The 27,020-nt window shown below is 50.3% G+C and overlaps 10 protein-coding genes and 1 pseudogene across 10 annotated transcripts; 5 read left to right on the top strand and 6 right to left on the bottom strand.

Annotated features, from left to right (window-relative positions):
• The first annotated feature begins 58 nt into the window (after positions 1 to 58).
• CND01480 (eukaryotic translation initiation factor 2 gamma, putative) lies at positions 59 to 2,166 on the top strand. Its single transcript, XM_570286.1, has 5 exons — positions 59 to 331; positions 445 to 582; positions 785 to 906; positions 966 to 1,225; positions 1,294 to 2,166. The coding sequence occupies exons 1-5, from the start codon at positions 206 to 208 to the stop codon at positions 2,067 to 2,069; spliced, it is 1,422 nt and encodes a 473-aa protein (XP_570286.1). The 5' UTR covers positions 59 to 205; the 3' UTR covers positions 2,070 to 2,166.
• CND01470 (hypothetical protein) lies at positions 1,902 to 8,700 on the bottom strand. Its single transcript, XM_024656971.1, has 27 exons — positions 8,413 to 8,700; positions 7,227 to 8,354; positions 6,890 to 7,176; positions 6,464 to 6,831; positions 6,404 to 6,408; positions 6,242 to 6,338; positions 6,136 to 6,192; positions 5,503 to 6,079; positions 5,378 to 5,455; positions 5,147 to 5,337; positions 5,021 to 5,106; positions 4,740 to 4,962; positions 4,533 to 4,687; positions 4,433 to 4,480; positions 4,321 to 4,379; positions 4,095 to 4,266; positions 3,971 to 4,057; positions 3,819 to 3,919; positions 3,537 to 3,767; positions 3,424 to 3,487; positions 3,108 to 3,370; positions 3,005 to 3,056; positions 2,909 to 2,950; positions 2,717 to 2,852; positions 2,587 to 2,663; positions 2,484 to 2,535; positions 1,902 to 2,426 (listed from the first exon to the last, which is right to left on the bottom strand). The coding sequence occupies exons 1-27, from the start codon at positions 8,540 to 8,542 to the stop codon at positions 2,234 to 2,236; spliced, it is 4,959 nt and encodes a 1,652-aa protein (XP_024512681.1). The 5' UTR covers positions 8,543 to 8,700; the 3' UTR covers positions 1,902 to 2,233.
• A 203-nt stretch (positions 8,701 to 8,903) lies between these two features.
• Positions 8,904 to 13,523, bottom strand: CND01460 (vacuolar membrane protein, putative). Its single transcript, XM_024656970.1, has 8 exons — positions 13,181 to 13,523; positions 12,791 to 13,133; positions 11,790 to 12,740; positions 10,850 to 11,742; positions 10,048 to 10,794; positions 9,727 to 9,968; positions 9,568 to 9,666; positions 8,904 to 9,506 (listed from the first exon to the last, which is right to left on the bottom strand). The coding sequence occupies exons 1-8, from the start codon at positions 13,504 to 13,506 to the stop codon at positions 8,947 to 8,949; spliced, it is 4,161 nt and encodes a 1,386-aa protein (XP_024512787.1). The 5' UTR covers positions 13,507 to 13,523; the 3' UTR covers positions 8,904 to 8,946.
• Positions 13,524 to 13,642: 119 nt separating this feature from the next.
• CND01450 (cytoplasm protein, putative) lies at positions 13,643 to 14,951 on the top strand. The gene is made up of 3 exons (XM_570409.2): positions 13,643 to 14,119; positions 14,183 to 14,449; positions 14,502 to 14,951. The coding sequence occupies exons 1-3, from the start codon at positions 14,022 to 14,024 to the stop codon at positions 14,878 to 14,880; spliced, it is 744 nt and encodes a 247-aa protein (XP_570409.2). The 5' UTR covers positions 13,643 to 14,021; the 3' UTR covers positions 14,881 to 14,951.
• Positions 14,952 to 15,010: 59 nt separating this feature from the next.
• On the bottom strand, positions 15,011 to 17,465 carry CND01440 (conserved hypothetical protein). Its single transcript, XM_570399.1, has 2 exons — positions 16,186 to 17,465; positions 15,011 to 16,124 (listed from the first exon to the last, which is right to left on the bottom strand). The coding sequence occupies exons 1-2, from the start codon at positions 17,323 to 17,325 to the stop codon at positions 15,903 to 15,905; spliced, it is 1,362 nt and encodes a 453-aa protein (XP_570399.1). The 5' UTR covers positions 17,326 to 17,465; the 3' UTR covers positions 15,011 to 15,902.
• A 906-nt stretch (positions 17,466 to 18,371) lies between these two features.
• CND01430 (chromatin binding protein, putative) lies at positions 18,372 to 20,442 on the top strand. Its single transcript, XM_570412.2, has 6 exons — positions 18,372 to 18,677; positions 18,729 to 18,778; positions 18,826 to 19,258; positions 19,309 to 19,374; positions 19,420 to 19,852; positions 19,909 to 20,442. The coding sequence occupies exons 1-6, from the start codon at positions 18,514 to 18,516 to the stop codon at positions 19,987 to 19,989; spliced, it is 1,227 nt and encodes a 408-aa protein (XP_570412.1). The 5' UTR covers positions 18,372 to 18,513; the 3' UTR covers positions 19,990 to 20,442.
• CND01420 (hypothetical protein) lies at positions 20,015 to 21,091 on the bottom strand. Its single transcript, XM_024656969.1, has 3 exons — positions 20,721 to 21,091; positions 20,533 to 20,663; positions 20,015 to 20,474 (listed from the first exon to the last, which is right to left on the bottom strand). Exons 1-3 carry the CDS (start codon positions 20,944 to 20,946, stop codon positions 20,076 to 20,078), a joined length of 756 nt encoding a protein of 251 aa, XP_024512682.1. The 5' UTR covers positions 20,947 to 21,091; the 3' UTR covers positions 20,015 to 20,075.
• A 506-nt stretch (positions 21,092 to 21,597) lies between these two features.
• Positions 21,598 to 23,134, top strand: CND01410 (hypothetical protein). The gene is made up of 3 exons (XM_570397.2): positions 21,598 to 21,762; positions 21,823 to 22,673; positions 22,731 to 23,134. The coding sequence occupies exon 2, from the start codon at positions 21,885 to 21,887 to the stop codon at positions 22,539 to 22,541; it is 657 nt and encodes a 218-aa protein (XP_570397.1). The 5' UTR covers positions 21,598 to 21,762; positions 21,823 to 21,884; the 3' UTR covers positions 22,542 to 22,673; positions 22,731 to 23,134.
• CND01400 (conserved hypothetical protein) lies at positions 22,781 to 24,085 on the bottom strand. The gene is made up of 5 exons (XM_570410.2): positions 23,854 to 24,085; positions 23,768 to 23,797; positions 23,645 to 23,704; positions 23,227 to 23,594; positions 22,781 to 23,176 (listed from the first exon to the last, which is right to left on the bottom strand). The coding sequence occupies exons 1-5, from the start codon at positions 23,963 to 23,965 to the stop codon at positions 23,084 to 23,086; spliced, it is 663 nt and encodes a 220-aa protein (XP_570410.1). The 5' UTR covers positions 23,966 to 24,085; the 3' UTR covers positions 22,781 to 23,083.
• Positions 24,086 to 24,454: 369 nt separating this feature from the next.
• On the top strand, positions 24,455 to 26,919 carry CND01380 (hypothetical protein). The gene is made up of 3 exons (XM_570398.2): positions 24,455 to 24,668; positions 25,108 to 25,489; positions 25,536 to 26,919. Exons 1-3 carry the CDS (start codon positions 24,662 to 24,664, stop codon positions 26,593 to 26,595), a joined length of 1,449 nt encoding a protein of 482 aa, XP_570398.1. The 5' UTR covers positions 24,455 to 24,661; the 3' UTR covers positions 26,596 to 26,919.
• On the bottom strand, positions 24,464 to 25,443 carry CND01390 (annotated as a pseudogene).
• Positions 26,920 to 27,020: the final 101 nt, after the last annotated feature.

Genomic DNA, 27,020 nt, shown 5'->3' with positions numbered 1-27,020 from the left:
GAGTTGATTATTCCCATTGTCTTCCTCGTCCACCAGAGACAAATTCAATCTTCCATCTCTACATCCTAAAAAAACGCCTATAAAGAGCCAAACTCTTTCCCCAAAACTCAGCGATACACTTGCAAGGCCCATAGAAAGCCATAGTCAATTCGAGAAGAAGGAAGAAAAGGCAACTGCAGGAATACAAGGATCGCCCTTCAAAATCATGTCCGCTATCAATGACCCTATTGCGGCAGCATCTTCCGGACCTTCAGAGCCCGTTCAGGAGGTCCAAGTGGATGTCACCAAGCTCACGGCTTTGAGCCCCGAAGTGATCTCCAAGCAGGCTACCGTATGTCGTTTTCCTCATCGTGCCCGTTCGCTGGTGGACAAGTCGGGAAATTTGGAAAAGGATGAGATGGAAGGATTGTGAGCTGATGAGTCATTTGTCCACCCGGTTTATAGATCAACATTGGTACCATTGGTCATGTCGCGCACGGTAAATCTTCGACCGTCCGAGCCATCTCTGGAGTTCAGACTGTTAGATTCAAGAATGAGTTGGAACGAAATATCACTATCAAGCTCGGTTACGCCAATGCCAAGGTATGTCGTTTGGTCTAGTGTTTTGAAGTATTACGCAAGAGTCATGGTAGAAGGAGCCAGACCAGGTGAAAGGATGCGTTAAAAAGTCACAGGCAGAGGACGATGTGCACTAGAGGAGCGTATAGTGGTGGCGAAACGCGGGAGACCTGGATGTTTCTGGTGGCTTTTCTACCCAAGAGTCATGGCTGACAAAAAGGGGCAGATTTATAAATGTCAAAACCCCGATTGCCCCCCACCTTCCTGCTTCAAATCTTACCCTTCCAGCAAAGAGGCTCATCCCAAATGTGAAAGGCCAGGATGTGATGGACGGATGGACTTGCAGAGGTATGTCTTATCGTCGTTTTTCTTTTATCGCCAACGATTCTAACGTTTTTCTTGGTTAGACACGTCTCCTTTGTCGATTGTCCTGGTCACGACATTCTGATGGCTACCATGCTTACTGGTGCCGCCGTCATGAATGGTGCTCTCCTCCTTATCGCCGGTAACGAATCTTGTCCCCAGCCTCAAACAGGTGAACATCTCGCTGCCCTTGAAATCATTGGTGTCGACCCCAAAAACATTGTCATTTTGCAAAACAAGATGGATTTGGTCAGGGAGAGTGAAGCTATGGAGCACTGCGAGAGTATCAAGAAGTTTGTTGAGGGTATGTTTTGCGATTTTTGTTGGAGTCGGCCAAAAATACAATGAATGAGGAGCTAATCATCCACGCAGGTACCACCGCTCGTCTCGCTCCTATCATTCCCGTCTCCGCCCAGCTCAAATTCAACATTGACGCCGTCGTCGCCGCTATCTGCAACATTGCCCCCCCCAACTACGACTTTAGTGCCGACCCCCGTATGGTCGTTATCCGATCGTTTGACGTTAACAAACCTGGTGCCGGTGTCGAGGAGTTGAAGGGTGGTGTCGCTGGTGGAAGTATCTTGCAGGGTGTCTTCAAGATTGGCCAAGAAGTCGAGATCCGACCTGGTCTTATTACCAGGGATGCCAACGGTATCTGCACTTGTCGACCTTTGCGATCTCGAATCGTCTCCCTCCACGCTGAGCAGAACCATCTTCAATTTGCCGTTCCCGGTGGTCTTATCGGTGTCGGTACCCTTGTTGACCCCGCTCTCTGTCGTGCCGACAGATTGCTCGGTATGGTCATGTCTTCGGTTGGCAAGGGCCCTTCCATCTACGTCGAAATCCGAGCAGAAGTATTCTTGCTCCGTCGATTGCTTGGTGTCAAGACAGACGACAGCAAAAAGGCCAAGGTTGGCAAGCTCGTGGTTGGCGAGACATTGTTCGTTAACATTGGAGCGAGTCAAACTGGTGGTAGGATCACAGCGGTGAAGGGTGGTGACGTCTCTATCGCATTGACAACACCGGCGTGCTGTGAAAAGGGCGAGAAGATTGCTTTGAGTAGGCGAATTGACAAGCACTGGAGATTGATCGGTTGGGGTAAGGTTAGGAGCGGAGGTACATTGTGTGAAGTAGTGGATCCTGAGTAGATAAATCTAGAGAATGTAGCAGTGATCGTGAGGGGTTATGCGTAGTTTTTTCTTTCCTTCTCTCAATTCGCATTATGGCATGCAATTCTGTCTAGTTTACATCTAATTCTACACATACAACCTTGACTCTGATTTATTTTGATCTGCTGGTCAAAATCGCAAAACTAAAGAATCAACCCTAATAGGTCTTCTTCGTTACCACCAGCAGCAACATCTCCTCCCTTATGCGCTGCACTTGCGACATTCGGCATCTCAGCCACCACTTGATCCGCAGTGTCGTCGGCAAGGTATATAGACGTTCCATTTCGTACACCTTGAGAAAGAATGCGAGATTCTACAGTGTCCATTGTAGCATAACTGTGAGAGAAATACGGTCAATGATTTTATTCCAGACATCGGCAAAAAATAGCGTACCAGAATACAGAAGTTTCCTTTTCTTGGCCCAGTCGATCAACGCGTCCGATAGCTGCAGGAAACGTTAGTCAGAAGCCGAATCGGTCCAATAATTACGATATACCTTGTAACTCAAAACTGTGTCTTAAGACCGGCTCAAGGAGATGAACAACATGACAGCTTGTCAAAGTCAAGCCAGAGCTACAATATGAAGACAATGTCAGCTTTGCTTGTTCATCGAAAACATCACGTACCTTTCTCGTTCGGCATGAAGCAAAAACACGGATATGCTCTCGTCTCTGAGAAACTGATCGACAACATCCTTTTGCTTTTTGCCCTGGTCAAAAGAAGCAAATGAGATGCCATTGAGTCGAAGAGCCTGCATAACGACTACAGCGGCGGATGATCAGCATGTCTATGCTTCAAAATAATAGTTATAAGCATACTGTTGAGAGAGTCAGACCAGTTAGAGAAGATGACATGTCGCGCTATTCCTAAGTGTCAGCAAAACCTTGTGGAAGGCAGACCGATAGATAACATACTATCAGGTTCCGTGGATTTGTAGTACAAAAGGTGCTTGATTAAGAAGTTAATCTACTGGGCCTTAGTTGCTTTTCTTTCCATGGAAAAGACAGTGGCACCTACCTTGGAACCGTATTCACCCATCATATCCATCATCATGACGGCCCTCCTTCTTTCTACATCCATCATTCGTAGCCTTTCAAGATCTGCAGCCCTTCTCAACTGCTCCTGTTCCTCTGGCGTTGTATCCTCCTCTGCCTCATTCGAGCCAGAGACAGCAGGGGCGAGTGTCTGTACTGAAAACTCCTGATGTTGCTTGCCCATTGGATCCGCCGCTTCCGCTCTTGCAGGGTTGAGTTTGATGCGCTGAATCTCTTTGTCGCTGACTATCGCCCCATAGTTAGATTACAATCTCCTGATTGTTCAGTATGCCACTCACTTTTTATTCGGCATGATGGGCATTTCCTCCCTCCCGGAGTCTTTCGATACTCTCGGTAGCACGACTGACCAAGCATTTAGCGCCACTTCTCGGAATGTGAAAGTATAACGCACCAAGCAGAAGTAATGGCCACATTGGAGCAGAACGGCCTGGTTATCATCGGATGAACCGAAGCAGATGATGCAGTCCTCTCTGATGTCTTCTTCCTCGTGCTGTTTTGTGCCAAGATAATGAAGATATCGACCTTTCACAGCCATTTTGGCCAATTTCACCTCGAGCTCATTTACTTCTTTCGCAGCAGCGTGTATATCCTTGCCTAAGTCTTTGAACTCGGGTGCAGTAACCTATTTGGGCGTAAGAAAACGCGATAAGAAAACATGACGAAAAGAAATCACAGAGTCGGAGATCTCCTGTAGAGAGGCAAAGTAAACAACACGGCGGTTGAAAGTTGCTCGGAACATGTCTAATTCCTTGTTAAGCTTTTCGACGAGCTCAGCTAATACCATAATTAGAGAAAGGTCACACTGAAAAGGCTTATAGGGCGTACTTTGTTCAGCGATATATTTTTTGAGCATAGAAGCCATGCTCTTCGCAATTTCTATCTCTTCATGTCTATGTTGGCCATGTATGATAGCTACTTGGTCAGCGAAAGCAAGATAATATAAACGCACCATTGAGGTCCATCAGCAGACCCTTGAGAGGCCTTTCGCAACCTTCGTTCATGCGAGCATCTCGGAAAACCTGACGTTCTTTGAGAAGAACTGTCGCCTGTTCACCGATATCATCAGGCACATTCGGCATTTCGACATCGGTGAGGGCATTCATGGCAGCTTTAGTGTTTCGCTGCAAAGTACTCAGTTAAAACGGCTACACTTTTTTTGAGGCCTCTGAACTAACCTGCTTTGCGATTCGAGAATCATGAGTAGAGAGTAAACTTCTTGTCTCAGTCATGAATTCTGTTCGCTCAGTCAGCTTATACGAAGTCGAGGCCGATCGGTAGATTGCACACCTCTGCGATCAGCAACAGCTGCGGCGAATGCAATAAGATATGCTTCCACTATTTATCTTCAGCTGACTGAAACCCATCAAGGTTTTCGAACCCGACTTACCTTCTCCCTGAGCTTTCAATGCCTCGGCATAGTATTCGGCTTCAGGATTCTCGACTTCTTGACCTTGACCATCGGGTACATCCGTCGGGTCGACATCAATTGGCGAAGACAAAAGGTCGACGATCTTAGTACGCCAATTGAAAACCAGTAAGGCACTGTCATCCAGGTTTTAGCAACTTGGCTGTCATTCACATATCCAATACTGACTTATCGTTCATAATTCTGAGCAACGCATTGGCTTGCGATATAACATCGTGCGTCAAGATACCACCTTTTCTCTTTAAATCCGTAGTCTGTAGCTCATTCACCTGAACTACTGCCGGGCCACGAGTTAAAGAACCCTTTAAAAGGTCAACCGACATATTGGCAGTCTTTAGCGGTCGAGCAAGGATACTCTTTCTAATGGCATCTGCACGGGCGTATGCGTAAACTACGGTGACCATCAGTATGTTGGTGCGGTCCTAACATGAAACGATTGAGTCCTTTACCTTCTTTTTCCTCGTCCTTCTGTACATGCCGCACATCACCCTCAAAGAACCAACATTGATGGATGATAAGGTCGAGTTCACGGATACTTTCTGATCAGCTAAATATCCATGGAAATGGTGACTCACGTGTGTTTGACTGTTTTGATGGCAAGGGCTCTCGCTTTTTCTTGTTGAGTCTGTTGTTTTTCTGACATCTCATCCTCAAATTCCTCGTCTTCTTCCTCGTCATTTCCATCATTCTCATCCAGTAATGATTTTAGACGCTTCTGAGCAGGTTCCAAGTGGCTTTCTGCAGCAGCTCGAGCTCGTTCATAGAGCTAGGAAAATTAGCTAAAATTCTCACCAGAGATGACTCACTGCTAAGGCTTGAAGATGACGCAAATCGTTCTGGTCATCCATCACTGTAAGTTGAGCTTGACGAATCATCATTCGCATCTGTAATAGCATTAGCTATTCGCGTAGTCCCTTTATTTCATACGCACCTGCTGTCGAGCCTCGGAGGAGGTCTCTTGTAAGTGGTCATCCCGCATTTTCTCCAGGGCCTCCGACATTGTCATCAAAGTCCGTCCCAATCTCAGCCTCTGGTCTCCGCGCCCGGTGCCGGACTGCATCTGCCCCACCTGGATGTGTGTACAGATCTGACGTAGACTCCGAAGAACGGTTTGGAACATACTTCTATCCAAAACCCAGTCGTCTGGGCGAGCTTCTCGGAAATTGGCAGGAAGGTGGAGCCTTTCACGAGCTCTTTCGAGAGTGTCATTGTAATAATGTAATTCAATCTCTGAAAGTTCGATGGGTACAACATATCGGGATTGGTGAGGCAAGTTGAACTCGCCAGATACTTCCTTCTTTGTGGTTCGTACCGCGAGACTGCGGAAAAGACCCTCAAAGGCAGGTCGCATAGAGGGCTGTTGCAGGCGATGCCATAGACGATTATCATTTGGAAGAACAGGCACGCGCAAGAATTTCAGCGAACCCATTAGGTCTTTGATATCCGATCGGGCAGGTGTACCAGAAACTGCTAGAGAGTTTTTCCTCGGGATTAGAGAGACCATATTACTGCCTTCTTCTTCAGCCTACGTGCCAAAAATTGGCCTAATAGACATCGAACTCACGCTGCGTCCGTTTGGTCACCATGTAATTGAACTTCATCCATGATTACTCGCCACCATCTGCGAGCAGTCAGAGATTATGCAATGTCGCCCATTTTAGACCACTTACTCTACCATGACGAGAGGACTTCGGGGACGGTCGTTCAATTGGTAGTTAGCAGTAGACCTACGACTTCTTGCTGGAACTGGTAATGCAAACTTCAGGTCTTGAGAGACTGGTTGTCGTTAGGTATCAAAGAGTTGCAACATCGTCGACATGACACAGACTTACGGTCGCTGGACCAAAAGCATCAGCATAGAAAACTACACCGAGAGCTCCTAGATCACTCACTGGTAGGTAGTAACGACAACGTCATGTGCCCTCACATAGTCTACGAATTGCCTCTGAGTCAGTTGCAATGTTCCCTCCTCCTCATCATCCTGATCATTCTCTTCATCACTCTCCTCTTTGATGGCAAGCCCGTTATTACCCTTGGCATACTTTCTCCTTGTCTGACCTCTGAATGCAGCAGCTTTACGCTTTTTCTCTTCCAGCTCTTTGCGAGCACGCGCCTTGCGACGCGCATCACGTTGTTTCTCTACGCCCTGTTGCAAGGACTTCCAGCCCTCATATACACATACACGGATTGTGGGAGCATGCCGTTGAATTTCTGCGACCCACTGTTTTAGAAGGGAGGGAGGCGTTACGATAAGAGTTGCCTGAGATCAAGGTCAGTTTATAATTCATGGACGGGTAGCACGACACGATGTAACTCACCGCAACTTCGGTAACTTCCAGTTGGGAATGCTCGTCCCACGCCCGGCATCCAGCAAAGGCAATATTCTCCTTCTCAACCCAATCTTTTACTTCCAAATCTTGGAGTCCAGGAATGCCTGCCAACAAATTGATAACAGGCACTGGCTGCTTGGCAATGCGAGCATGTGCGCTAGACTGAGAAGTTCCAGTCGAAACTAAAGGAGCCATCGAAGGTATATTGCGAGGGGTAGAGAGGGGGTGTCTGTGTAAGGAAAGCAATGCAATAGCCTCGACAGTCTTACCAAGACCTGAACTAAAGTAAGCGATGGAGTATGTACCAGTACTGTTTGCAACTTACCCATTTCTTCACAAAGCATTGTACCACGTACACCAGTCAGATCCAGCAAAGTAGGCAATCTTTGTCTTTCCTCCTCAGTTATGCCTGACACATAGTGATAGTCTTCCTCCTCTTCATATGCTTTTTGTTTCCCTTTCCCTTCGATATCGGTATTGACCGATTTTAAAGAATCGATTGGAACCATACTTCCAGTAATTCTTCGATACCCCAATTTACCAAGATTGTTTCCCCAGTCTAACCCTTTCCATAACCCATCCGGATCCATTTTGGTCCTGATCGCCGCCTTACCGACTCCCTGAGCTCCTTCCCGTTCCAAGAGTAATCTCACAGTTCGTACCTGAAAAGGCAAAAGTTTTGAGAGCATCTCTCTTGGTTGTAGCCGGCTGGCAGGAAAGTTGAATGGAAGGTCAGGAGCTGGCTTTAGACATGTGTAGAAGTTGCGAAGACCTGCAGCACGAGCTTCCGACTCGGATGCATACGTAGTAGCAGTAGGTGAAGGAATGATGGAGTGAAGAATGAAACCGAGCATGTCGTTGCCGATTTCAGGAAGAGGGTCGAAGAGGAATGATATGTCCAAATAGATACGAGAAACAACAAGCAGTTTAATCTCTGCCCTGTCCGCTTCACCTCCTTCATCGGGGACCCAACATATGTCAATTGCAGTCTGCATGTGAACACGTTTCTTATCGTCCCGATAGATAGCCTTTCGGGTAGTATTAGCCTCTGGGTCAAGGGCAATAATCGTGTGTATCCAGTGCTGCATATCCCAAGCAGTAGCTGAAGGCATCCATTCCTTTTGCTCAGCAATGGGCGGAAGTTCAAGCCTGGCTAAAGGATAGCGGTCGCCGTGCTTAGGAAGATAGAGGCAGGCTCCAACAGCCGAGCTGGTTGTGTTTCCGGGGTTGGGAGGTTGGCGTATAAGTTTGGCGGTCGAAGGCACAAGCGGCATGCGTTCCATAGATGGAACAACAGACGCAACCTGCTCCCCGATAGTTTGGAAGATTTCCCAAGCAGGGTTCGATTCAGGTTCCCTCCCGTAATACTCGATTTTGGCATCTGGTGGTAGCAGGGTGGCCTCGACGGTGTTTGTATGCACATGAAAACACGTGGGTGTAGGAAGGGCAACGGCTATGACCATGGTGGTGTCAATTGATTAATACTCGAGACATTCAACGTAAGTACTCACCATATTCATCCCCTGATTGATCTCTGTCCTTGGCAGCAATGTCCACTGCCTTAGCTAGCTGGCTCAAGTCATACTTCCGGTGATCGAGCTCTAGCATGTACGAGCTGGTGGCGGGCCAGACATCGGACATGACTGTTGAAGAGCGGTCGGCTAGCTTGGGTAAGGATTTTGGGCCAGCCTCAGCTAGATAGCACGTCGATGTGGCCGGATGATAGAATGCCAGATGGGCAATGAGTGAGCACGGGGGAAAATAGGGAGAAAGAGATGGATGAGCAATGAGGAACGGCTATCGTATCCAGGCATAACGAACAACAACACGCCAAAAGAGAACGAGGCCGTGGTGATTCAACTTTCCCACGCTTGCATTCGGACATCTCCGCGCCAATGAAGAAGAAGAAGAAGATTAGATCGAGAAGATAGAAGAAGAAGGAAGATGCCAACGGATTCAGTTTCTTTCGCACACCAGCCAGTGCTCGCAGATTGATTGATGTGGGTTTTACCATAGGTACGTACATACAACTATAATCCTTACAACTATTGATGGTGTGTCGTGGATCCCCAGTGCAGCAAGCCTTCCCCTCCCCACCTTGCTCGCGCCAGTAAACCATCTCCTCTGTGATCGCCTCGGTGTTCTCTCACTGTTTTATCCCTATCGGTAGATACTTCATCTCCATCACCATCTGCATGAAAGCCCATTGCGCTTGCGGTTCCTGAGCTTCCTCCATCGGCAAATCCTAAACCAAAGTTCTCGCGAATCGCACCCAACTTGACAAGGCTCGCATAGGTCAACCGGCTTTTTCCTTCCTCTGGCGAATTCCGACCACGACGACCTTGGCTTGGAACCGACCTTGATCGTGCAAGGGGAGCATTTTCTGATGGCATCTTCCCGCGATCAAAACCTCCTCTGGTAATGTTTGGACTTTGTTTTGGCAAGGCAGCGACCGTGTATAGCGGGGTAGATATTCCTCTATGCGCAAGGCACGAGCAAGAGCAGGCGGGGCAGGTCATGGGAGTGGTAACAGGAGATAAGAAATAGCGTTGAAAACATTTGGCGTGGAATTTGTGAGCACAGATCGTACAGCCCATAGATATGCCTGGTTTTGTAATCGACATCAGCGTCCATTTGTAATAAATCGTCCAGGATCAATGACTGACCTTTGATGGGAACACGACAGTACGAGCATACAGCCTTTTGCGGTTGTTTATTACAGCTGGGACAGGTACCTGATGGTGTCCCAGAACATGGTACACAGACTAATCGGGAACTGTCAATTTCGAGATCCCATTATGCTCGTTGTATCCCGTTTGACTTACCACGTATTACTGACTGTCCTTCATCCATCTTTTCGGTCTCTCCAACTCCCGCTCTTACTATACCACTACTCTTTCCGCTAGCAGCATCGACGGCTGTCGACGTAGAGCTCGTGATAAACCTGTAGCTCAACAGGGTCATCCTGACACCCAATAGATGATGTCGCAGGAGGAAATCGGCATAAGACAGCTTCCATGCTTCACATAATGGCAACATATCCTGAGGCAACAACGACGGGGTCGAGCTATCAAAAAAAAATAAAAAAAAATAACGTCAGCTGCTGCTGCTGTTTGGATGTCATGCGGGAAAGAGGGTCGATATACCTTTCATCCTTTGGAAAATCCAACTTGACTCCACCGTCTCTCACCGCTGCTTTCCGTTCGCCATCAGGTGTGTTGGGCCCCGTCGTCACCGCACTGCCCAGACCACCAGCGCCTACGTACCCAATCGAAGACTGTGATCTGCCACCTCGGGTGATGGGCGATGCCGAGCCAAAAGACACCTTGTGAGATCGTGGTTCTCCACCGCTATATAATGATTTTTCGGGACCCGAGCTACGAAGTGGAGTAACGATTGGCGGGGGGGACATTGACGATGTTGGGAAGACCTTGCTTTTGTCGCCCTGAATAGGCTTTGGACTATCGGATCGTTTCGATGTGGGAATAGCCACAGCCAACCCATTCGGCGACGACTGTTCTTCATAGCTCGTACTCAAAGCTGTTCTAGAGAAGGGTATGTCACTGAAAGAGGTATGCTCTTTGGGAGTGAGAGCACCGCGCAAAGAGATTCCTGATGGATTGAGAATCTGTGACCACCCCGAAGTTCTGAACGATGACGAGTTGGTCGGGCTTACGGGGATGACCGAGCTTCCCGTGCGACGTCGTACCGGGCTGATGTTAAGGGTCGGGCGAGGGGGAACGAAGCGGAGGTTGAAATAATCTTGCATGGGTGAATGGCTGGTTACCGACTCTGCCACAGGTGGAATATACATAGAGCGAGTATACTCCAAAAGAATGCAGGACAGGAGCGCCAGCATCTGGACATCCCTTTGGGCCATAAGGTTGGTAAATCTAAAAACAATCCGTCAATGCCAAAGTTCAAACAGGGGCGTCTACGGTTACTCACAGCCGATCAACCACCTTCTTCTTCCTCTCCATGCCTTTCTCCCAAATCAGTCTTTCTCTTCGAACCCTGTCCTGTTTCTCATCAAGTTGTGGCAACTGAGTATATGGCGGAGGGGGGTCAGCGAGAATACCCCTCACTGTCGCCCACACATCAGCATGATCCAGTCTCTTCGCCTCCAGTGCATAGCTCATGTTTGCCTCTACCGACATGCCATACATCTTGGCGAGGTGTATATTGGGCTGACCGAGATACGATACGTCATGGATAGTCATCGTGGACCCTGCGGGAGGTGGGAGGGGAGACGAGATGGGATCGAGACGACGAGTGCGGGGCTTGTATCGGAGGACAGCGCGCTGATGCGGGTTTTGCAAGCGAGTCAAAGCAGATATCGCTTTGAGCATGGGCGAAGGATTCTCTCGGGTGACTGAAGGTGACCGTGAAAAGTTGCGGGTTCGGGGAAGTGTGACTTGTTTAGGGAAGAAGCAGACCAGCTGGCCGTTGGGACCAAAGGTGGCGCCACAGGTCTTTCTCAACATCAATTCGGGGACGACGTCCTCCCTCCTCTTTTCTTCCCCTTTGACACTACTCTCCGAATCACTTTCCTCATCCATACCTCTCCGTCTACCTTGTCTCTCATGAAGACCCAAGAGGTAGCCCGTTGTCTCAATCAGACATTGTTTGTTATGAGCTCGCATTTCTTTGATATTCATGACGATCGTCTGGCGTGTGATCGGGGATACAGTCGGGTTACGTTCAAGCTCAAAGGTTGGGATCTCTGGACCGTAAGGATAGTTGGGAGGGAAAGACCAATGTATACGCATGAATGCCTGTCGATCGCCGTTGGCCCATGGTCCTTGCATGGAAATCGTGAGTTTGCGATGGGCAAGATCGATCTGCAACATGATCAGTATCACCTGATAAATGTTTTTACTGTACACACCTTTTCAAAGTTGATTTTCGGCCTGGGGTATATTCTGCTCACTGCAACAACTTCATCTTTCAGATTCTTCCATTCTTGCCTGTCTTCTGCACTTGCCGATCTGCTGTCTAGTCGACTGGCTGCACGACTTGCAGGACGTCTTGTCCGACTGACGCTGGCGATTCTACTAGACATCAGACTGGACTCTGGACTCGGCGCGTTCTTGACGACCTTGGTAAGCCACTCGAGCTGGTCCATGCGCCTGACCTTGTTACCACCGCGTGTCATACCTGGCTGGGCTTCAGGTCTGGCAGACCTTTGACGAGTCAGGTTTGAAGGGTTGGCCGGGTGGTGGTTGACGACGGGCGGTGGTAGACGTGGGGCGTCGATATCTGTGTTAAACGGGTCTTTGGTATATGTGACATCCGGTGCGCCACGTCGAGATACAAGCGCCTTGATGGGCGCTCCATACTGCCATCCAACTCGCTCCTCGAGTTCTCTCGACACGGGCCATATTCTCAACGTCCTGTCCTTGGACCAGGTCACCAACTGGAATTCTCGATCGTCGAAACTGGAATCGTTCCCGCCTCTCATACGCCATACAAAATCCTTGACCACATTTTCGTGGCCTTGAAAACGTTCGACGGGGGCGTCATCGTCCATACCAAACATTTCGAGCGCCTTCTCCCCTCGCTGGGGCAGGGCGAGTACGCCGCGGCCAAAGGGGAGGTTGCGCGCCCGCCAAACGGGGTAGTGAGTGGAAATGGTGTATGACGGAGAGGAGAGAGCGGGAAGAGAAGAGTGATAGACCATTGACGAGTCTGAAGAGCCGCCCAGCTCAGGGACGGTCCAAAACTTGACAGTTTTATCGAGAGAGCATGTCACGAGCTTATGTCGATACTGGCGATCCCAGTCGATACCGTAGATCTTTGCGTCATGCGCGTGGATAGTGGTGACGGGCACGGAGCCCTTCTGCCCGTCCTGTCAGCCAGGTCAATGTCAGTAACCAGGTTCCAACGCACCCTGTCGTCCCAGACGTGCACAATGTTCCCGTGGGCTGTCGCGATGAGATGGTCATGCCGCCTGTTCCATTTCACCTGCGTGCCGGCCGCTCCCCAGTCGCAAAGACGCATGACCGGTCTGTCGAAGCATCGCATATCCCATCCCCGTATGCCGGCGTCCATGGAGACGGTCGCCATCAGGTTCGGATTGAGAGCATGCCAGTTGATGTCTGTGATGGCCCGTGAATGGGCGTCGAACGACGTGAGGAGCGGACGCGGCGCGGCGAGGTCCCACACCAGCAGCTTTTGCGACGAGGTGGAGAGGATCAGGCTGGAGGTGGCGGGGTGGGGCGACCACTGGACACTGCAGCGGATGAGCACCCTTGCGGCCGGACGTGCACCTGTGCTTACTCTGCGATCTGCCATGCGCCGCCCTGGGGCACGAATCTGGGCGCGTTGTTGAGGTTTGCGAGGTCGAGGATGTAGAGGCCCTTCCTGGACGCGAGGCAGACGTCCCTGCTGCTCGGGCTGATGGAGATGGAGCCGACCGGCTGGTTCACGCTGACGGTGGCGCCCTCGCTGAACGGGTCGTCGTCGTCGTGCGGCCTCGGGGCCGGGCTGCGTGGGCGGAGCGCGGTGAGCGGCGACGGCTGGAAGGGCGTGGACGACGACGAGGAGCGCCGGGACGCGGTGGGCGCGGGGGAGCTCGGCAGCGGGACGTTGGCCGGGGACAGCATGGGGAGATGCAGTTGACATCGCGTTCTCCGCGGAACTTTATTTACACATCCATATCCTCTTCCCGGGCACCATGCTCCCACTCCCAAACGCAGGCCGCAAGGGCAGGGCGAGCCCGTACTTCACCGCCGGCCCCGCCCACCACCACCCCTCCGCCTCCCAGCAGCTCCTCGCCGCCCTCAGGGCACGCACCCGGCTCACCAACCTCGCCGCGGCCCTGCTTGTGCTCGCACTCTCGGGCTCGCTCCTGCTCAACCTCAGCTTGGTCTTCGTCCCGGCCCACTCGCCGCGGCGTGCTCTGGCGCGGCCGTACTCGTACGCAGCCGGCTCCGGGTGGGACGACGCTGCGAGTCCAGGGCAGCGCGAGTCTCCGATCCCGCTGAGCATAGAGACCACCCTCGAGCGGGACGCGCGGTACGCAGAGCTCGAGCATCTCATCGTCGTCCCTGGACATGCCATCTGGCTCGGCCACGATGCGGACAGGGTGGACGACGACGCCGACTGGATACTGGAACCCATGCAGAAGGGCGGAAGCGTGAAAACGTATGTAAAGCATATCGAACGGGGCGTGGACGAGCTGAACGCCGATCCGAAATCGCTCCTCGTGTTCTCTGGGTACGTCCTATGACTCGCTGTGGTTCTTAAACAAGGCTAACCGGGTGCCAATGCAACAAAAAGCGGCGCGACCAGACATCCTCCCTCACCGCCCATCCCCGAAGCTCTCTCCTACTATCGTCTCGCCATGGCGCTCTCACTCATCCCCTCGACCTCCATCGCCGACTCTCCCAAGACGGCGCCCCTCCCTCTCAACTTGCGGACAGCTACAGAAGAATATGCTCTCGACAGCTATCAAAACTTGCTGTTCTCTATTGCCCGGTTCAAGGAAGTTACAGGCAACTGGCCACGGAAGATCACCGTCGTGGGCTACGGGATGAAGCGTCTGCGGTAAGTTGGCTGTAAAACCATACTATCCCCGCCTCTCACACTCGTTTCCCAGCTTTGAAAACCTCCACAGAGCAGCTCTTCGCTTCCCGTCATCCGCGTTCCACTATATCGGGATAGACGACGCCGGCGATACGTCCGCCCACTATGCCGGTGAACTCAAGTACGGATACCTTCCCTTCCTCTCCTCCCCGTCAGGCTGCCATCCGCCTCTTTCGATCAAACGCCTCCTCAGGAACCCGTACGCGAGATATCATCCATACTTTACAAGCTGTCCCGAACTCGCAGACTTGTTCGAATGGTGCCCCGCTATCCAGAGTATCAAGGGTGAAGAAACGTGGGAGGCAAGGAATTCAGACGTTGGTATGGGCTATCCTGGGAGGGTGCCCTGGGACGATAAGGAACAAGTCACTTGGGATAGAGAAAGGGATTGAAAAACAAAGGTTGTAAAAACACCTTTTGTAGCTAGCCACATCTAGTACTACCATAGACCATAGCATTACCTCATGTCATTATTTTTAATGGCTACGCGCACAAAAGACGTGGTTGTCGTCGCAGAATCTGTCTCGCCGATAGTGTATACATCACCAGCGCAGGCTTTTTACTTGTTTTTTTGGGGGGCTAATCTATTACGCAAATATAAATACAGACAGAAATCGGAATAATAAAGGCACATAACACGTCGACGGTCCAAGATCCTATCACTAGGCTCACCCTAGCCTCTCTCCGACAGCTTCCGAGCAAATAAAAAAGCACCGCTATGAAACAATATTAAAAAATAGATCAAAAAAAGAAAAATTGTGTTAAAACAAAAGCGGTGTTGCCGGAAAGCTATAATGTCGAGGGAAAGGGGGGGTCGCGGGATGGATGAGGCGGTCAATTGTCGTGTGGTGCAAAAGAAATGTGAATAGATAGAGCGATGGACGATAGATATGGAAGTGGAGGGTGGATTGATGAAATGAGAAATAAAAAAAAGACACAGTTGTCGAATGCTGAATGGCAGCAAAAGAGAATTGGGTGCCGACTATCAAAGCCGCATATACCCCACGTCTGTACTCACTCGAAGAGCGAGCTCCTCGACGCTTTCTCCATACTCTTCACTTACGCCATCTTCTTCTCGACCAGGACACATAATGTTGCACGAACAAGCAGCTCGACTTGGAATGCCGCCAAATGGCGGCGGCGCTGCATTTTGGAGGTTTGTTCGGCAAAACAAGACGAATGTCGGTAGTCGGGATCGAGAGAGATAACGGATAAATGAAAGACGAGCGGGAATGGAGAAAGCGACAAGAGAGGAAAAGACTCGGTATTGCCGCATAAAAGGTAGAGTCGGAGAGGAGAAGACAAGTTCGCAAAAAAGAGAACAAGAAGACGAGGGGTCGAAAAAGGAAAAGAAAAGTCTCGGGTGGAACGCGATAAGCAGTTCCCGTTTATTTGTTGCGCCGTCATAAGACGGCTATATGAGACTTCCTGATTCGGCTCGCTTCTGGATCCTGTTTTGGGCACGGGCGACCGCGGGTGTTACACCATGGCGCTTGGCATCAACGAGGGGACCATCGGAATGGATGCCCTGTCGATGACGTTCGAGGTCATGAAGACGAGAAAAGCCGCGCTTGCACGTGGCGTGGGGGCACTGATAAGGTTTAGCACGGAGAGGATTGTGAGTTTGGATGTGAGACTATGGCAAAAAGTGTCAGCTCGTGGAAACGTGACCTAATCGGCAGTAGATGCTTGCTTACCTTGAGATTAAAAGCTCTAGCAAAACCGCGACCACAGACCTGGCACTTGTGCTTCTTTTTGGGGTCATCAGGAGTCTGACCAGGCACATATCCCCTACCACCACCGTGCACGTTGGCAACGGGAATCGACGCGACATTTGGCTTGGCGTCTTCTTCTGAGGAATACGCCAACTCTTCTTCACCTTCTTCGCTAGCTCGTCTGCTGACCGCAACAGTAGTAAGACCAGACATTGAAGACGTCCTGTCCATAACAACGTTGGACACGGGGTAAGAGGTTGTGGACGAATAAGAAGGCGATTGGTTGGTAAGATTGGATATCGATTGACCAGCAAAGGATGGCGCATTTTGAGGAGCGTCATACGAAGAGCGAGGAGCAGCAGAAACCGGAACATAAAAGTTGGACATGTTCATGCGATGCTGCTCAGCCTGGAACCGCGCGACCTCTGCAGCCTGAAGATGCGCTTGAGCTTGTGCGTTGTGCAGAGCAACTTGGGAAGGCTGAGGATGATAAAACCCGTCAGACTGCTGCCAGTTGGGCACGGCCTGACCCATCTGGTAGTAGGTAGGCTGAACCATGTGCGACTGATAGGCAAGCATGTTGTTATGGTTGTCACCAGAAACGGCAGCGTCTTTGAAAAAGGTAGAATTTGCGGACCCGTCAGGCATCAACCCAACTGAGGATTTGTCACACGCAGAAAACAGGGCGTCAAACTCGTCGTCTGGAGTATGTGATTGAATTTGCTGGTGAACGACAATGGCGCGGTCTGCTTCGGCGCGGGCGGCAAGCGTTTTGTAGTGAAGGTAACGCTGAAGATGATGTTTACTGAGGGCTTCTGCAGTATCTAGCTCTCCAACCTGAGTAGGCGGCTGGATCTGAGAGATGTCGGCGATAGAGGATCGTGGAGAGACCAGATCGGTAGATGGTGGAGTGGAAGAAGACTCTTTGTGAAGGTCGGCCGAGTCAATCTCGTCAACGAGTGAAGACGCGTTGGGCGAGTAGTGGGTAAATGACTCAAAGTCAAAGTCTGGCGAGGTTCTGCCTGAAGAAAGGGAAGGAGGAGAGGGGATGGAGCAAGCGGATTGATGGTTCGTATCGACAGAAAAGGATTGGGGAAAGGAAAAGTTGGATGTCAAGGACATGGAAGATATGGTGTGGGAAAGGCTCGAAACCAGTGGCTTGAGTTGACGTGTTTTGTGGGCTTGTGCGGCGGGGGATACTGTACTGGCGCTGTATGCGTGTGCGATGGGGAATATGGTGTGAGATATGAGGGGAATGTATATGTATGGTCCAGGAATAGAAAAAAAAGGATGGAAAGGAAAGAAGGGGAAAGGAGGATTAATAAGAGTGTTTGCGGCCAAAGACGAGAGGGACGTGGCGGTGTTACCCTTTGTGCCCTCCCCTCGGGAAAATTCTCAAATTCCCGAAATAAATGCTCACTACCCCAGTTTCCTTTAATTTAGCCCGCACACCATTTTCACGGTCATCATCTGGGTCTTGGGCCGAACTTGGCAATCGTGGTGGGCTTTAAATTTTGGTTGTTTTTGGACAATTATTACAGAGCTGCCGCAATTGAGCTCTGAGCATCGGCCATCCTCCGAGGTCGGAAGTGACACGTTCATTTTCATGCCCGGAGTAATTAACATGCATGAAACAGTGTGCCCGATTATACGAGACAGCAGACAAGGATGGGAAAGCCAAGACTATGGCCTACTATACCTACTACTTTACTGCTTCCACCACCGCCGGTCGTATAGACCGCAAGTCTGAATCAAATCAATCACACAGTCCTCACCTCGGACTCGGCTGCTGGCGGGATGGCGTTCAAGAAGAGTCGTTCCGATCTTTATTACGGTCGCCAGTTTATCGTTAAAAGAACCATTTTCGTTGTTCCGAAATCTAAGGTCCAGAAGCCCAACAAGTTTTTGGGAGTGCTGCGGCGATTGTGCGGTCTGGTGTATTAATGGATTTAAATTTGTCGGGATATTCGGGAAGTCAAGCGAGTATCACTGCCCCGTGACATCATGTGTTGGTACCTCCCTTCCGACGTTCATCCGCAGGCGGCAGATCCGACCGACGATCGAGCAAGACAAAAAGATGGAGATAGGACGCTGAGCCCGTCGTCAAGACCGGCGGAATTATTAAACGATCTCCGTGACGCAATGGGTTTTTCGAGATGTGAGCTTGTCAACAAACGAACTGAAAGGCGCCGCCGGGGACATGCTATGAGGTCCTGGCCGACAATCTGCTACTGACTACTGTTAATCAGACTGGCTCTGGCCCAAATCAGCCCAACATATCTATCAGCTGTGCAGCCATAGGTATTGGCCATGGCAATTTCAACAACTGCCCCTCCCCCGACCGCGACGCGGACCCCAAACTATGTCCCGAGTTCTACTCTCTCAGCTCACTCTCGGGCCGTTACGGCTCTGCGATTTTCTCCAGACGGCACGTTGCTGGCCAGTGCGGGTGCCGACGGCTGGCTTCACTTCTGGCAAGTATTTATTCCTAAAGCATGTACATATCAGTCCTAACAAGCCGCCAGGCATCCAACTAGTGGAGAACATATCCGTGGATTCCGTGCCCACAAAGCAGGTATGCAGAACATATTGTCTCCGGAACAAATTTGACATAATCGCTAGGTATCAACGACATCACAATATCCCCAGACTCCCTCTACATTGCCACGGCTTCGGATGATCACACTTCAGACATTCACCTTCTGCACCCGACACCGGGAGTAACTTTTTACCCGCCACCTCTAGAACCTTCTGATGCTTCAGATACGGAAGATCACCCTATAGCTCCAGTGCCTCCTCAATCGTCTGTATCATCATCATCCACGGTTCCAGCTATACGTCACCTTGTCTCACACACCGCCCCCGTGCTTTCTGTTGCCTTTTCTCCCAAATCCAATCTCCTCGCGACTGGTAGTTTTGATGAATCGACGATAATATGGGACGTCAAAAGGGGCAAAGCCTTGAGGCAACTGCCTGCACATGCAGACGCTGTGTGGTGTGTGGCTTGGGATGCAGAAGGCGAGATGGTGCTCACAGCTGGCGCAGATGGATTAATGTAAGCAATCATGGGCCTGTCTCGTACAACTACTCGCTAACAGGACGTAGACGACTGTGGGACGCCAGTACGGGACAGTGTCTCAAAACCCTAGACAACGACACTAATTCCCCTATGTATGTTCATGGGCGTTTTCGGTATTGTCGCTGACTCCTTCACAGCTCATACGCCGCATTCACCCCATCTTCTGTTTTCCTACAAGCTTCCACCCTTTCGTCTACTCTGAGAATATATAACATCCACACGGGCAAAGTTATAAAGACAATACGCGCTCCTGGCACCTTTGTCAGTGAACGATGGCCTTGTCCCGCTGTCATCTACGAGGGTCTACCGCCTCTATTCCAAGGCACCGAGAGCAACGGTCATTTAGATCCGTTGAAAGAAGAAAAGATGGACGTGGACTGTGTAGACAGAGATCCAGAACCAGCAAAGCCCCCAGTCGTAGTGTCCAATGTCAAGACTAAAATGAGAGATGCGTGGATCATCTCCGGCTCCGAAAATGGCAAGTTGATCATCTGGGATATTCAAAGCAAGCGAGTGCTGCAAGTTTTAGAAGGAGACCTATCACATCGTTGCTCTGTTGTTGCCCTCGCTGTGAGTCAAGATACACTCGAGCGTATCCGTAACATCCTAACAAAGTCCCTGCTCAGGTGTCGCCGGACGGAAGGACGATCGCTAGTGGATCGTTAGAGCCTGAAAAAGTCATCAAGCTTTGGAGGGACGCAGAATAGAAGCCTGTATTGCTGGCGCAGTGTATGACTGCATATGCTATATTATGTTGTATGATAATGAATGCCATCGCTATGCCCGCACCGACTCATAATCCCACTCGCCCTCCCTTGCCCTTGACGCCTTTCCACACATTATCCACCCATTCCTTTTCGTCCCTGTCGACAAGCACAAAGTCTCCTCCCATATTTGTCGCTCCATTAATTCCGGCCGTACCTTGAGGAGACCTCCCTTGGCCCCTTTCGTAGAAAAGCCCGCTGCTAGGTGACTCAGTTGGAGGAAGGTTGAGTATCTTGGCTGTAGAACTGGAAAGTGAAGTAGAGGTAGAATTACTGAGAGCAGTCCGCGCAGCGGCATGGGACGGCCCTGATGGAGTCTGCTGAACAGCGGTCTGAGCTGGTTGATTCAAGGATGATGGTGACGGACGATAGACTTGGCGAGACAGTGGCTGTGGGGGCGTTGATGGGTGGGGGGTGTAAGATCGTGTCTGAAGTATATATGAGCTAAAGACCGCAGCCATTGAACGTGGTAAAGTTTAGACTTACGAGAGGAGAAGATACCTTTGAAGGCGTCAACTCCATCCCTTTCGGTTGAGGAGGCACGTATGTAGACGGGTACTGCAAGGCTACAATTGCCTCGACAATATTCCACACAAGGACCAAGGTTATCAAAGCCTCTGTTAACATATCTCATCAGCTCGACCTTGTATAATAGAAGCCATGCTTCAACTTACCCCCTAATCCTAATCCAATCTCTCCAAAACTCTTTTCTCTGCCGAACCTCCCTTGCGCAGCGTCACAGGCTTGCAATACCAGAGATCGGACTGCTCTAAATGGTGGAAACAAATTTCTAAGAGAAAACAGGACGAGTGCAAAGACGTTGGATTTGAGGCGAACTGTAGCGAGTGACGGTGAAAGGGGTCGGAGGACTGTTGACAGATGGAAAGGAAGAGGAGCCATTGTGACCAACTTGCGAGTCCCACAGCTTACGGGTAATGAAAGGCCTTGCTTTTTGGAGTATCCTGAAGTATAATTGAAGTTGCTTACAGATGTTTTGCAGCAGGCCCACTGTGAAACGAACTAGTAAGCACGAATGACGGAGCATCAGACGCAATAAGAAGTTCATCTTAAACATTCAGTCATGTTGCCGTGGGTGGGGTTAGGGCGGGCATGGCCGCTGTGCAATCGTTATTTATTTTCACTGAATTAATACGTCATTAGTTATCATCATATTTATCACCACTTATATCGTCTTTGATCATCGCGTCGTTTGCTATGTATTCCTGTTTTCTTGGACAGCGGTACAGCCAGGTAAGAAAAAGAACACGTTCCAGTAAAGACATCACCGTGAACTTTGTTCCATTTGGCTGGATTTTCTTAGAAGAGACTCTTATCTAGAATATGTCGCCCATTTTGTTTTTGTATTTTTTTGGTTCTTTGTCTTCCCCGCCGCTAGCGCCAGGCCCCAATCATTAATATCTGTGGCCGCGTCCTGGCTTGCGGCGGCCGAGCAAGTATCCGGCCTTGATCCTCGCGCTAATTTAATTGTGATCGCGACCACCAGTCCACCTCCGACCATCAATCTCGACAGACAGCCCCAATGTTTCCTTTACTATTTATCCCCTTACCTTTTGCAACTCAACCTGCAAATACCCCTCTTTAAACCGCCCAACACTGCACGTATGCTCATCTCAGCGGAACACGACCCATTTCCTGTTCCCATCACGACGACATCGTCGTAACTTGGCTAAGCGGAAAAGCAGCCACATCCGTCACGTAAGTGCCCCGTGCTGACAGGTGAAAAAATAAATCAATAACTCCATCTCATATTTCTAGTGTAGACGATACCCCGAGCGGCGCGCGTCGGTCGACAGTCACTGAGCAGCGCAACTCAAGACATGTCAACAAAAACGCCTAGAAAAAGGCTTCTTCCGCCGTCACCTCTCGCGCTCCCTGCATCATCTTTACCTTCTCTCCTTCCAGAAGATGAAAGTACCTCTTTAGGCAGCCCTATAGACAGCAAAAGCTACCCTGTGCCTCAGCAGACGCCTACGAAGCCGCCTTTGTCCAAATCTATTCCTATACCCGTGACAAGAAGGCGAAGCAAATCTTACGTCTATACGTCCTCTCCGCATAGCCCAGATTCGGTCCTTCCCTTAACCCCAAGCAGCACCAAGCAACAACTGTCCACGACTAGCAGACTGTCTACCAGTACCGCAACAGAGATGAGCCGACTTGCGCTGGAAACGAGTTCTGTGAAGAGACATAAGCTTGATGCCAACTGTGATGGATCTCAACAGTGGGGTCACAAGGCTTGTTGCGGAAGAGACATGAAACAGAATGATGAAGGCTCGGGTCTGTCGACTGGTTGGAGCTCTTCACATGCCTCTGCCGAAAAGACAGGCGCGACCGTGGAGAAAAGTGCGCTCACGCCCAACCGGTCGGGCTCGACCGAGCACTCTTCGTCCAAAAAGCGCTTAAACGAACGAGGACGAGGGCATATGGTCTCTCATCCAGAAAATTGCCAACGAACAACAGACGCTGCTAGAATATGATTTTGGGTGATCAATTTAGATATGTCGCAAAGAGAGAGACGGTCGCGAAAGACCGCATAACGGAGAAAAATTTGTCATGCCTCGTGCCGACAGAAAATACTATCCTCGAGCAAGTCGAAAGGAAAGTAAGAGGTGCGTGATGCGTCACACATAACCAATAAAAAACTGACAACACGGACTCAATCAAAGGCGCGACTGACGCTTATATCGACATTCTAACTTCGGTATCTGTGCATTACCAGTCAAACCCTTGACGAAAGGCATGGACGACATACGCGAAAAAAGTTGCCCAATGTCAATGCCACTGCTAAACAGCGTATGGCTTTGTTATTGCTGTCCGATGGCGATGTGAGCCCCGCAGAGTCAAAGTGGAATGTATCTTTGTACACATCATGGCGATCATTAGAAGATTAGAAATAAAACGGCCCTTGGAGTCCGATTATAGTACCATAGAGGCTGAACCTTGTAGATGAGTTCATTGTATGTTCCATAGAGGCTATGAGCGATTCACAATAGCATGCGTAGTATGCCAATTCTTTTGTCTATAATTCTCGTTTAGGTTCAGATTCCAACACGTTCTTCCTGAAATAACTCTCCTCAACCTTTTCGAACAAGGCGTCGGTGGCTTGCTCAACCTGATTGCTGCGTCAGTCGCGAGCGAAATACAACGTACGTGGAAACTCACAGGATGATCGAACATGTAAGGAAGGGCGGGTACAATACCGATACCAACAGCTGTAGGTCCCCATCTCCTCAAAATAGCATTTTGGCTCTTGGCAAACGCTCGTCCGGCGTACCTGACGGCAGTGTGGATCGTGAAGGCAGGCAAGGCCATCGAAGCTACACCCTGAAAAACGGATCGCTTGACAGCTACCATAGCCAAACGGGTGCGCTCTGACATGTTGGCGGCTTCAATAGGCGAAGGACCGAGCTGCGAGGATTTGTAGGTCGTAAATGAGACATCACCGATCAGATAGGCCCATGAAACACCGTAGGCGGCCGTGACCAGCCAAGGGGGTACAACTGGTCGGAAAGCCTCTCCAACATCACTGGCTATGCGTTCATTGAATATGTGCTTATACAAGTGTAATGAAAGTACATACTGTAAGCGGTGTAACGAGAGCCAGCCCTGACGACATCCCTAGCACGCCTGAGATAAGCAGCTAATCAAGGCCACGGCTATCAGTTGGAAGCTCTTGAATCGTAGACGTCAGTAAATTTCTTACCATATCGGATGCTGGATTCGGTGGAGTCGGCTATTGAATAAGTTAGGGTTCAGTGCCGAGACTACATCAAAAAGGCTTGTCGTTACCATTCTCTTCGACGAGGCCTTGCAGTTTATCTTCAGAGGCCTGCTCTACAGACTTGGCATTCCCTTTGGTAGAATCCTCAGCGACCTGAATTGCAGATCTATTGGAAGGCATCGATATCGGCTCCGTGCTGCTCAGATTCAAGGGGAAGTAATGCAGGAGATGCTGGCGCGTTTGTTGAGGGTAGTATCTTCTCTAACTTATTACAGAGACGATGACTATTTCCCGCCGTCCTTCTTTATTTATTTTAGCATTGGTTCGTCTGAATGGCCGCCGATGGCCTGCTGGCTATACGTCACTGTCTGGCCGCCGGCAGCTCCGCCACGTCGGTAAAAATGGAAATAATGCCGCCAGCACTCAAACCCGCCCGGATCAACTTTTGTTCCTATATTACATAATCAGCCAATCAAAGTTCAAAAGTGTCCGGGGCGGTCAAGGGACGAGGACGGAAATTGATCTCAAGCGCCGAGTGCCGCCGACGAGGGCCGGGCTCTGCTGGCGTTCCTGGCCATGAAGCCCGTGCGCGCGCGGAGAACACAACATGGGCAAGCTTCAGCTTTTTTAGGCTGCTGGCCGGCGATTCGATCTCTGCAAACGTTTCATCGATCCGCAGCACATGGCGACAAGCGACGAGGATTCATCTCTTGCTTTCTTTATCCCATCCCTGCCATAACCGCTCCCTTCATCCCACGGCTCGCCACTGTTATCCTTTCACCCAACTCCCGACTTATCCCACCGCCACGTCAATTCCTTCCCGACGCGTTCTGCACCATTTGCAAAATATAACTGTCCATCTCGAGGTTGCCTACCATGTCTGGTGAGTAATGATGTATCGTCGTTCTCTCTTGAGTTTGGAGTAGGGCGGTGTCAAAACGGACCGTCCATCTCACCCTTCTTTTCTTGGGTGTTCCCATCAAAATCCCGCGTTCGCGCGTGTGTCTGATGAGAGGCTCCCGGAGGTCACATATCATACGGTTGAAGGCCTGGTTGTATCGTTCCCGGCCTTACCTATGGTGTCACTGACGTCTGTGTGGACTGGGGCTGCCTTACTGTGGCCTTTTATCGTCACACTTAACATCCAAAGGCGTAATGTTCCGTCTTCCTTTGTTTCAGTTGTCCGCCCAGGGTTTTCCATATTGTCTATGAACTTGGCTGACTGTAAGCTTTCTCATCCCTGTCATCCCTTACCCACTCTGGTGGAAACAACATATATGTCCACTCTTAATTCCTGCAAATGACTGTTCGGCAATACGCAGACACCGGCGCCGACACTTCCGATATTATCACAGCCTCCGCTGTTCAGTCAGACACTTCGCAGGCTTCTGTTTCCCCTTCCGCCTCCCCTTCAGCTTCTCCTTCCGATGTCCAATCTGCCTCCCCCTCCGCGTCAGAGAGTGTCACAGCGTCGCCATCACCTAGTGAACAGGCTTCTTCGTCACCTTCACCATCAGCATCTGCCAGCCCGAGTGCCAGCGCGAGTCCGAGTGCGAGCGAATCACCCAGCCAGTCTGCACAGCAAAGCCAGTCTGCTTCATCTTCACCGTCTGACACGTCAAGTGCGGCGCCAAGTTCGAGCGCAGCTCCAACCTCTAATCCATCTTCCGTAACAGAGAGCGAGACGTCGAGTCAGATACCATCGTAAGTCAAACAAAATGCAGCTTGGAATATGCTGATAAAATGATAGATCGACGACCCAATCGTCTGGAGTAGAAAGCTCTACCGTTTCCTCGTCAACTTCGCAATCCTCTTCTACTCGTGAAATCGTGACTTTTACGGGATCATCCACTTCCACATCTTCTTCATCATCATCATCAAGCACGGGCGAAACCACGGTTTCCAGTGCGCTATCCATCACCACTACCGACTCTGCTGGCCATACTATTACCACCGCTCCCTCTATGCTCACGCAGCAGCTCACTTCAACTGATGCAGCTGGCCAAGTGTATACCGTCACCCAGATCGTCCATAACCCTTCAAGTACTGGCACATCATCTGCTGCCGATGGCGATTCTGGTTTTTTCAGTAACTCTGGCGCAGTAGCGGGTACTTTTGTTGCTGTTGGTCTGGTGGCCACCGCCGGTATCATGGCGTTCGTCATCTTCATGCTTCGTCGTCGACGCCGTCAGCGTCTCGACCGTGATGTTTCTGCTGCTGCATCTGCTGCTGCCGCCGCTGCAGCCCACTCTCGCTCAGGATACGATGATGAAGATGATCAGCCTTCTATGGCACAGTACGGGGGTTATTATGCTGCAACCACGCCGAGCAACACAGATATCCATAATCAGCCTCAACCGGAAATGGGCCCGTACCATGATTATGAAGACCCTGCTGGAGGGTATGACCCATATGCTGTCAATATGGTTAACCTCGCGCCTTCAAACGAAAGACTATCGACCTCTACAGAGCCTGGTATGGCCGGTTTCGGTGCTACAAGCGCTCAGGCCAACTATGCTGTCCAGGCTCCTTACGCTCAAGACCCCAACGGTCAGGAATACATGGCTGAGCCCCACCAGCCTGATTTTTCCATGCCGGTCCATGAGCAGCAAGCTGCTAACGAGGGTTACTACTTTGACCCCAGCCAAGCGTATGCATACGCGCAAGAAGACGCGTATGGAGGTTTCCACGACAACACCCAAGACCAGTATATACCTGAGCAACCGGCTGGGGGGCATAGACGCAATGGGAGTGATGGGAGTGTTTCGAGGCCTGGGGGGGAGAGAGGACTCAAGGTGACAAACTTTTAGATGATCTTTACCACATCTTCAAGAAAAATAAATTACGGATAATCTCGATTGGGCTTTATTGGATTCAAGTTGTGTTCATCTTCTTCTTTATCTGGACTCGGTGGTGCTTGCAAACTTCTCACCCAGTTTTGTTGACGACCTTTTTACGTCTTCATCATACATGCGCTCTTATACCTTTTTTTTGCCTTTTAGAGGTCTCCCCCTACTAGCACTCGTTATACCTTCTATACTATGACCTTTTACTGTATTCTTCTCTTCCAAATACTAGTCTATGTAATGCGTTGTGGCTGGACTACGTTATTTTATGAAATTAGCTTGATTGAAGGCCAGGAACGTGATAGTTGTTATCGGTGGAGGTCAGCCACCTCGGCCTCGGCGAACAGTTTCGAGGAGTCCTTATTTGTTGATGTGGAAAGCACAACAAC

The sequence above is a fragment of the Cryptococcus neoformans genome (assembly GCF_000091045.1).
Source record: "Cryptococcus neoformans var. neoformans JEC21 chromosome 4 sequence".
NCBI lineage: Eukaryota > Fungi > Basidiomycota > Tremellomycetes > Tremellales > Cryptococcaceae > Cryptococcus > Cryptococcus deneoformans.
The sequence above is the reverse complement of the archived record's forward strand: the minus strand, read 5'-3'. Positions and strand labels throughout refer to the sequence as shown.

Bases quoted from the DNA above. Each gene is read 5' to 3' on its own strand.
- CND01410 (XM_570397.2), top strand. From the start codon at position 21,885: ATGTCAACAAAAACGCCTAGAAAAAGGCTTCTTCCGCCGTCACCTCTC.
- CND01380 (XM_570398.2), top strand. The intron at 25,490-25,535 runs GTAAGTCAAACA...ATAAAATGATAG, and splicing joins ACGTCGAGTCAGATACCATC to ATCGACGACCCAATCGTCTG.
- CND01470 (XM_024656971.1), bottom strand. From the start codon at position 8,542: ATGTCCGATGTCTGGCCCGCCACCAGCTCGTACATGCTAGAGCTCGAT. The intron at 4,688-4,739 runs GTCAGTATTGGA...CCTGGATGACAG, and splicing joins CTCAGAATTATGAACGATAA to TGCCTTACTGGTTTTCAATT. The intron at 4,481-4,532 runs GTAAGTCGGGTT...GAAGATAAATAG, and splicing joins ATTGAAAGCTCAGGGAGAAG to TGGAAGCATATCTTATTGCA.
- CND01440 (XM_570399.1), bottom strand. From the start codon at position 17,325: ATGTCCTTGACATCCAACTTTTCCTTTCCCCAATCCTTTTCTGTCGAT. The intron at 16,125-16,185 runs GTAAGCAAGCAT...TTTTTGCCATAG, and splicing joins CTAGAGCTTTTAATCTCAAG to TCTCACATCCAAACTCACAA.
- CND01420 (XM_024656969.1), bottom strand. From the start codon at position 20,946: ATGGCTCCTCTTCCTTTCCATCTGTCAACAGTCCTCCGACCCCTTTCA. The intron at 20,664-20,720 runs GTAAGTTGAAGC...ATATGTTAACAG, and splicing joins GATTGGATTAGGATTAGGGG to AGGCTTTGATAACCTTGGTC. The intron at 20,475-20,532 runs GTAAGTCTAAAC...TATATACTTCAG, and splicing joins CAAAGGTATCTTCTCCTCTC to ACACGATCTTACACCCCCCA.
- CND01400 (XM_570410.2), bottom strand. From the start codon at position 23,965: ATGCCTTCCAATAGATCTGCAATTCAGGTCGCTGAGGATTCTACCAAA. The intron at 23,798-23,853 runs GTAACGACAAGC...CTTATTCAATAG, and splicing joins AGGCCTCGTCGAAGAGAATG to CCGACTCCACCGAATCCAGC. The intron at 23,595-23,644 runs GTATGTACTTTC...ATGAACGCATAG, and splicing joins CTCTCGTTACACCGCTTACA to CCAGTGATGTTGGAGAGGCT.
- CND01480 (XM_570286.1), top strand. From the start codon at position 206: ATGTCCGCTATCAATGACCCTATTGCGGCAGCATCTTCCGGACCTTCA. The intron at 332-444 runs GTATGTCGTTTT...CCCGGTTTATAG, and splicing joins TGATCTCCAAGCAGGCTACC to ATCAACATTGGTACCATTGG. The intron at 583-784 runs GTATGTCGTTTG...AAAAAGGGGCAG, and splicing joins TCGGTTACGCCAATGCCAAG to ATTTATAAATGTCAAAACCC.
- CND01460 (XM_024656970.1), bottom strand. From the start codon at position 13,506: ATGCTGTCCCCGGCCAACGTCCCGCTGCCGAGCTCCCCCGCGCCCACC. The intron at 10,795-10,849 runs GTGAGTAACCGT...GATTGTTTTTAG, and splicing joins AAGAAGGTGGTTGATCGGCT to ATTTACCAACCTTATGGCCC. The intron at 9,667-9,726 runs GTAAGTCAAACG...GTTCCCGATTAG, and splicing joins AGGACAGTCAGTAATACGTG to TCTGTGTACCATGTTCTGGG.
- CND01430 (XM_570412.2), top strand. From the start codon at position 18,514: ATGGCAATTTCAACAACTGCCCCTCCCCCGACCGCGACGCGGACCCCA. The intron at 19,259-19,308 runs GTAAGCAATCAT...AACAGGACGTAG, and splicing joins GCTGGCGCAGATGGATTAAT to ACGACTGTGGGACGCCAGTA. The intron at 19,375-19,419 runs GTATGTTCATGG...ACTCCTTCACAG, and splicing joins AACGACACTAATTCCCCTAT to CTCATACGCCGCATTCACCC.
- CND01450 (XM_570409.2), top strand. From the start codon at position 14,022: ATGCAGAAGGGCGGAAGCGTGAAAACGTATGTAAAGCATATCGAACGG. The intron at 14,120-14,182 runs GTACGTCCTATG...TGCAACAAAAAG, and splicing joins TCGCTCCTCGTGTTCTCTGG to CGGCGCGACCAGACATCCTC. The intron at 14,450-14,501 runs GTAAGTTGGCTG...CTCGTTTCCCAG, and splicing joins TACGGGATGAAGCGTCTGCG to CTTTGAAAACCTCCACAGAG.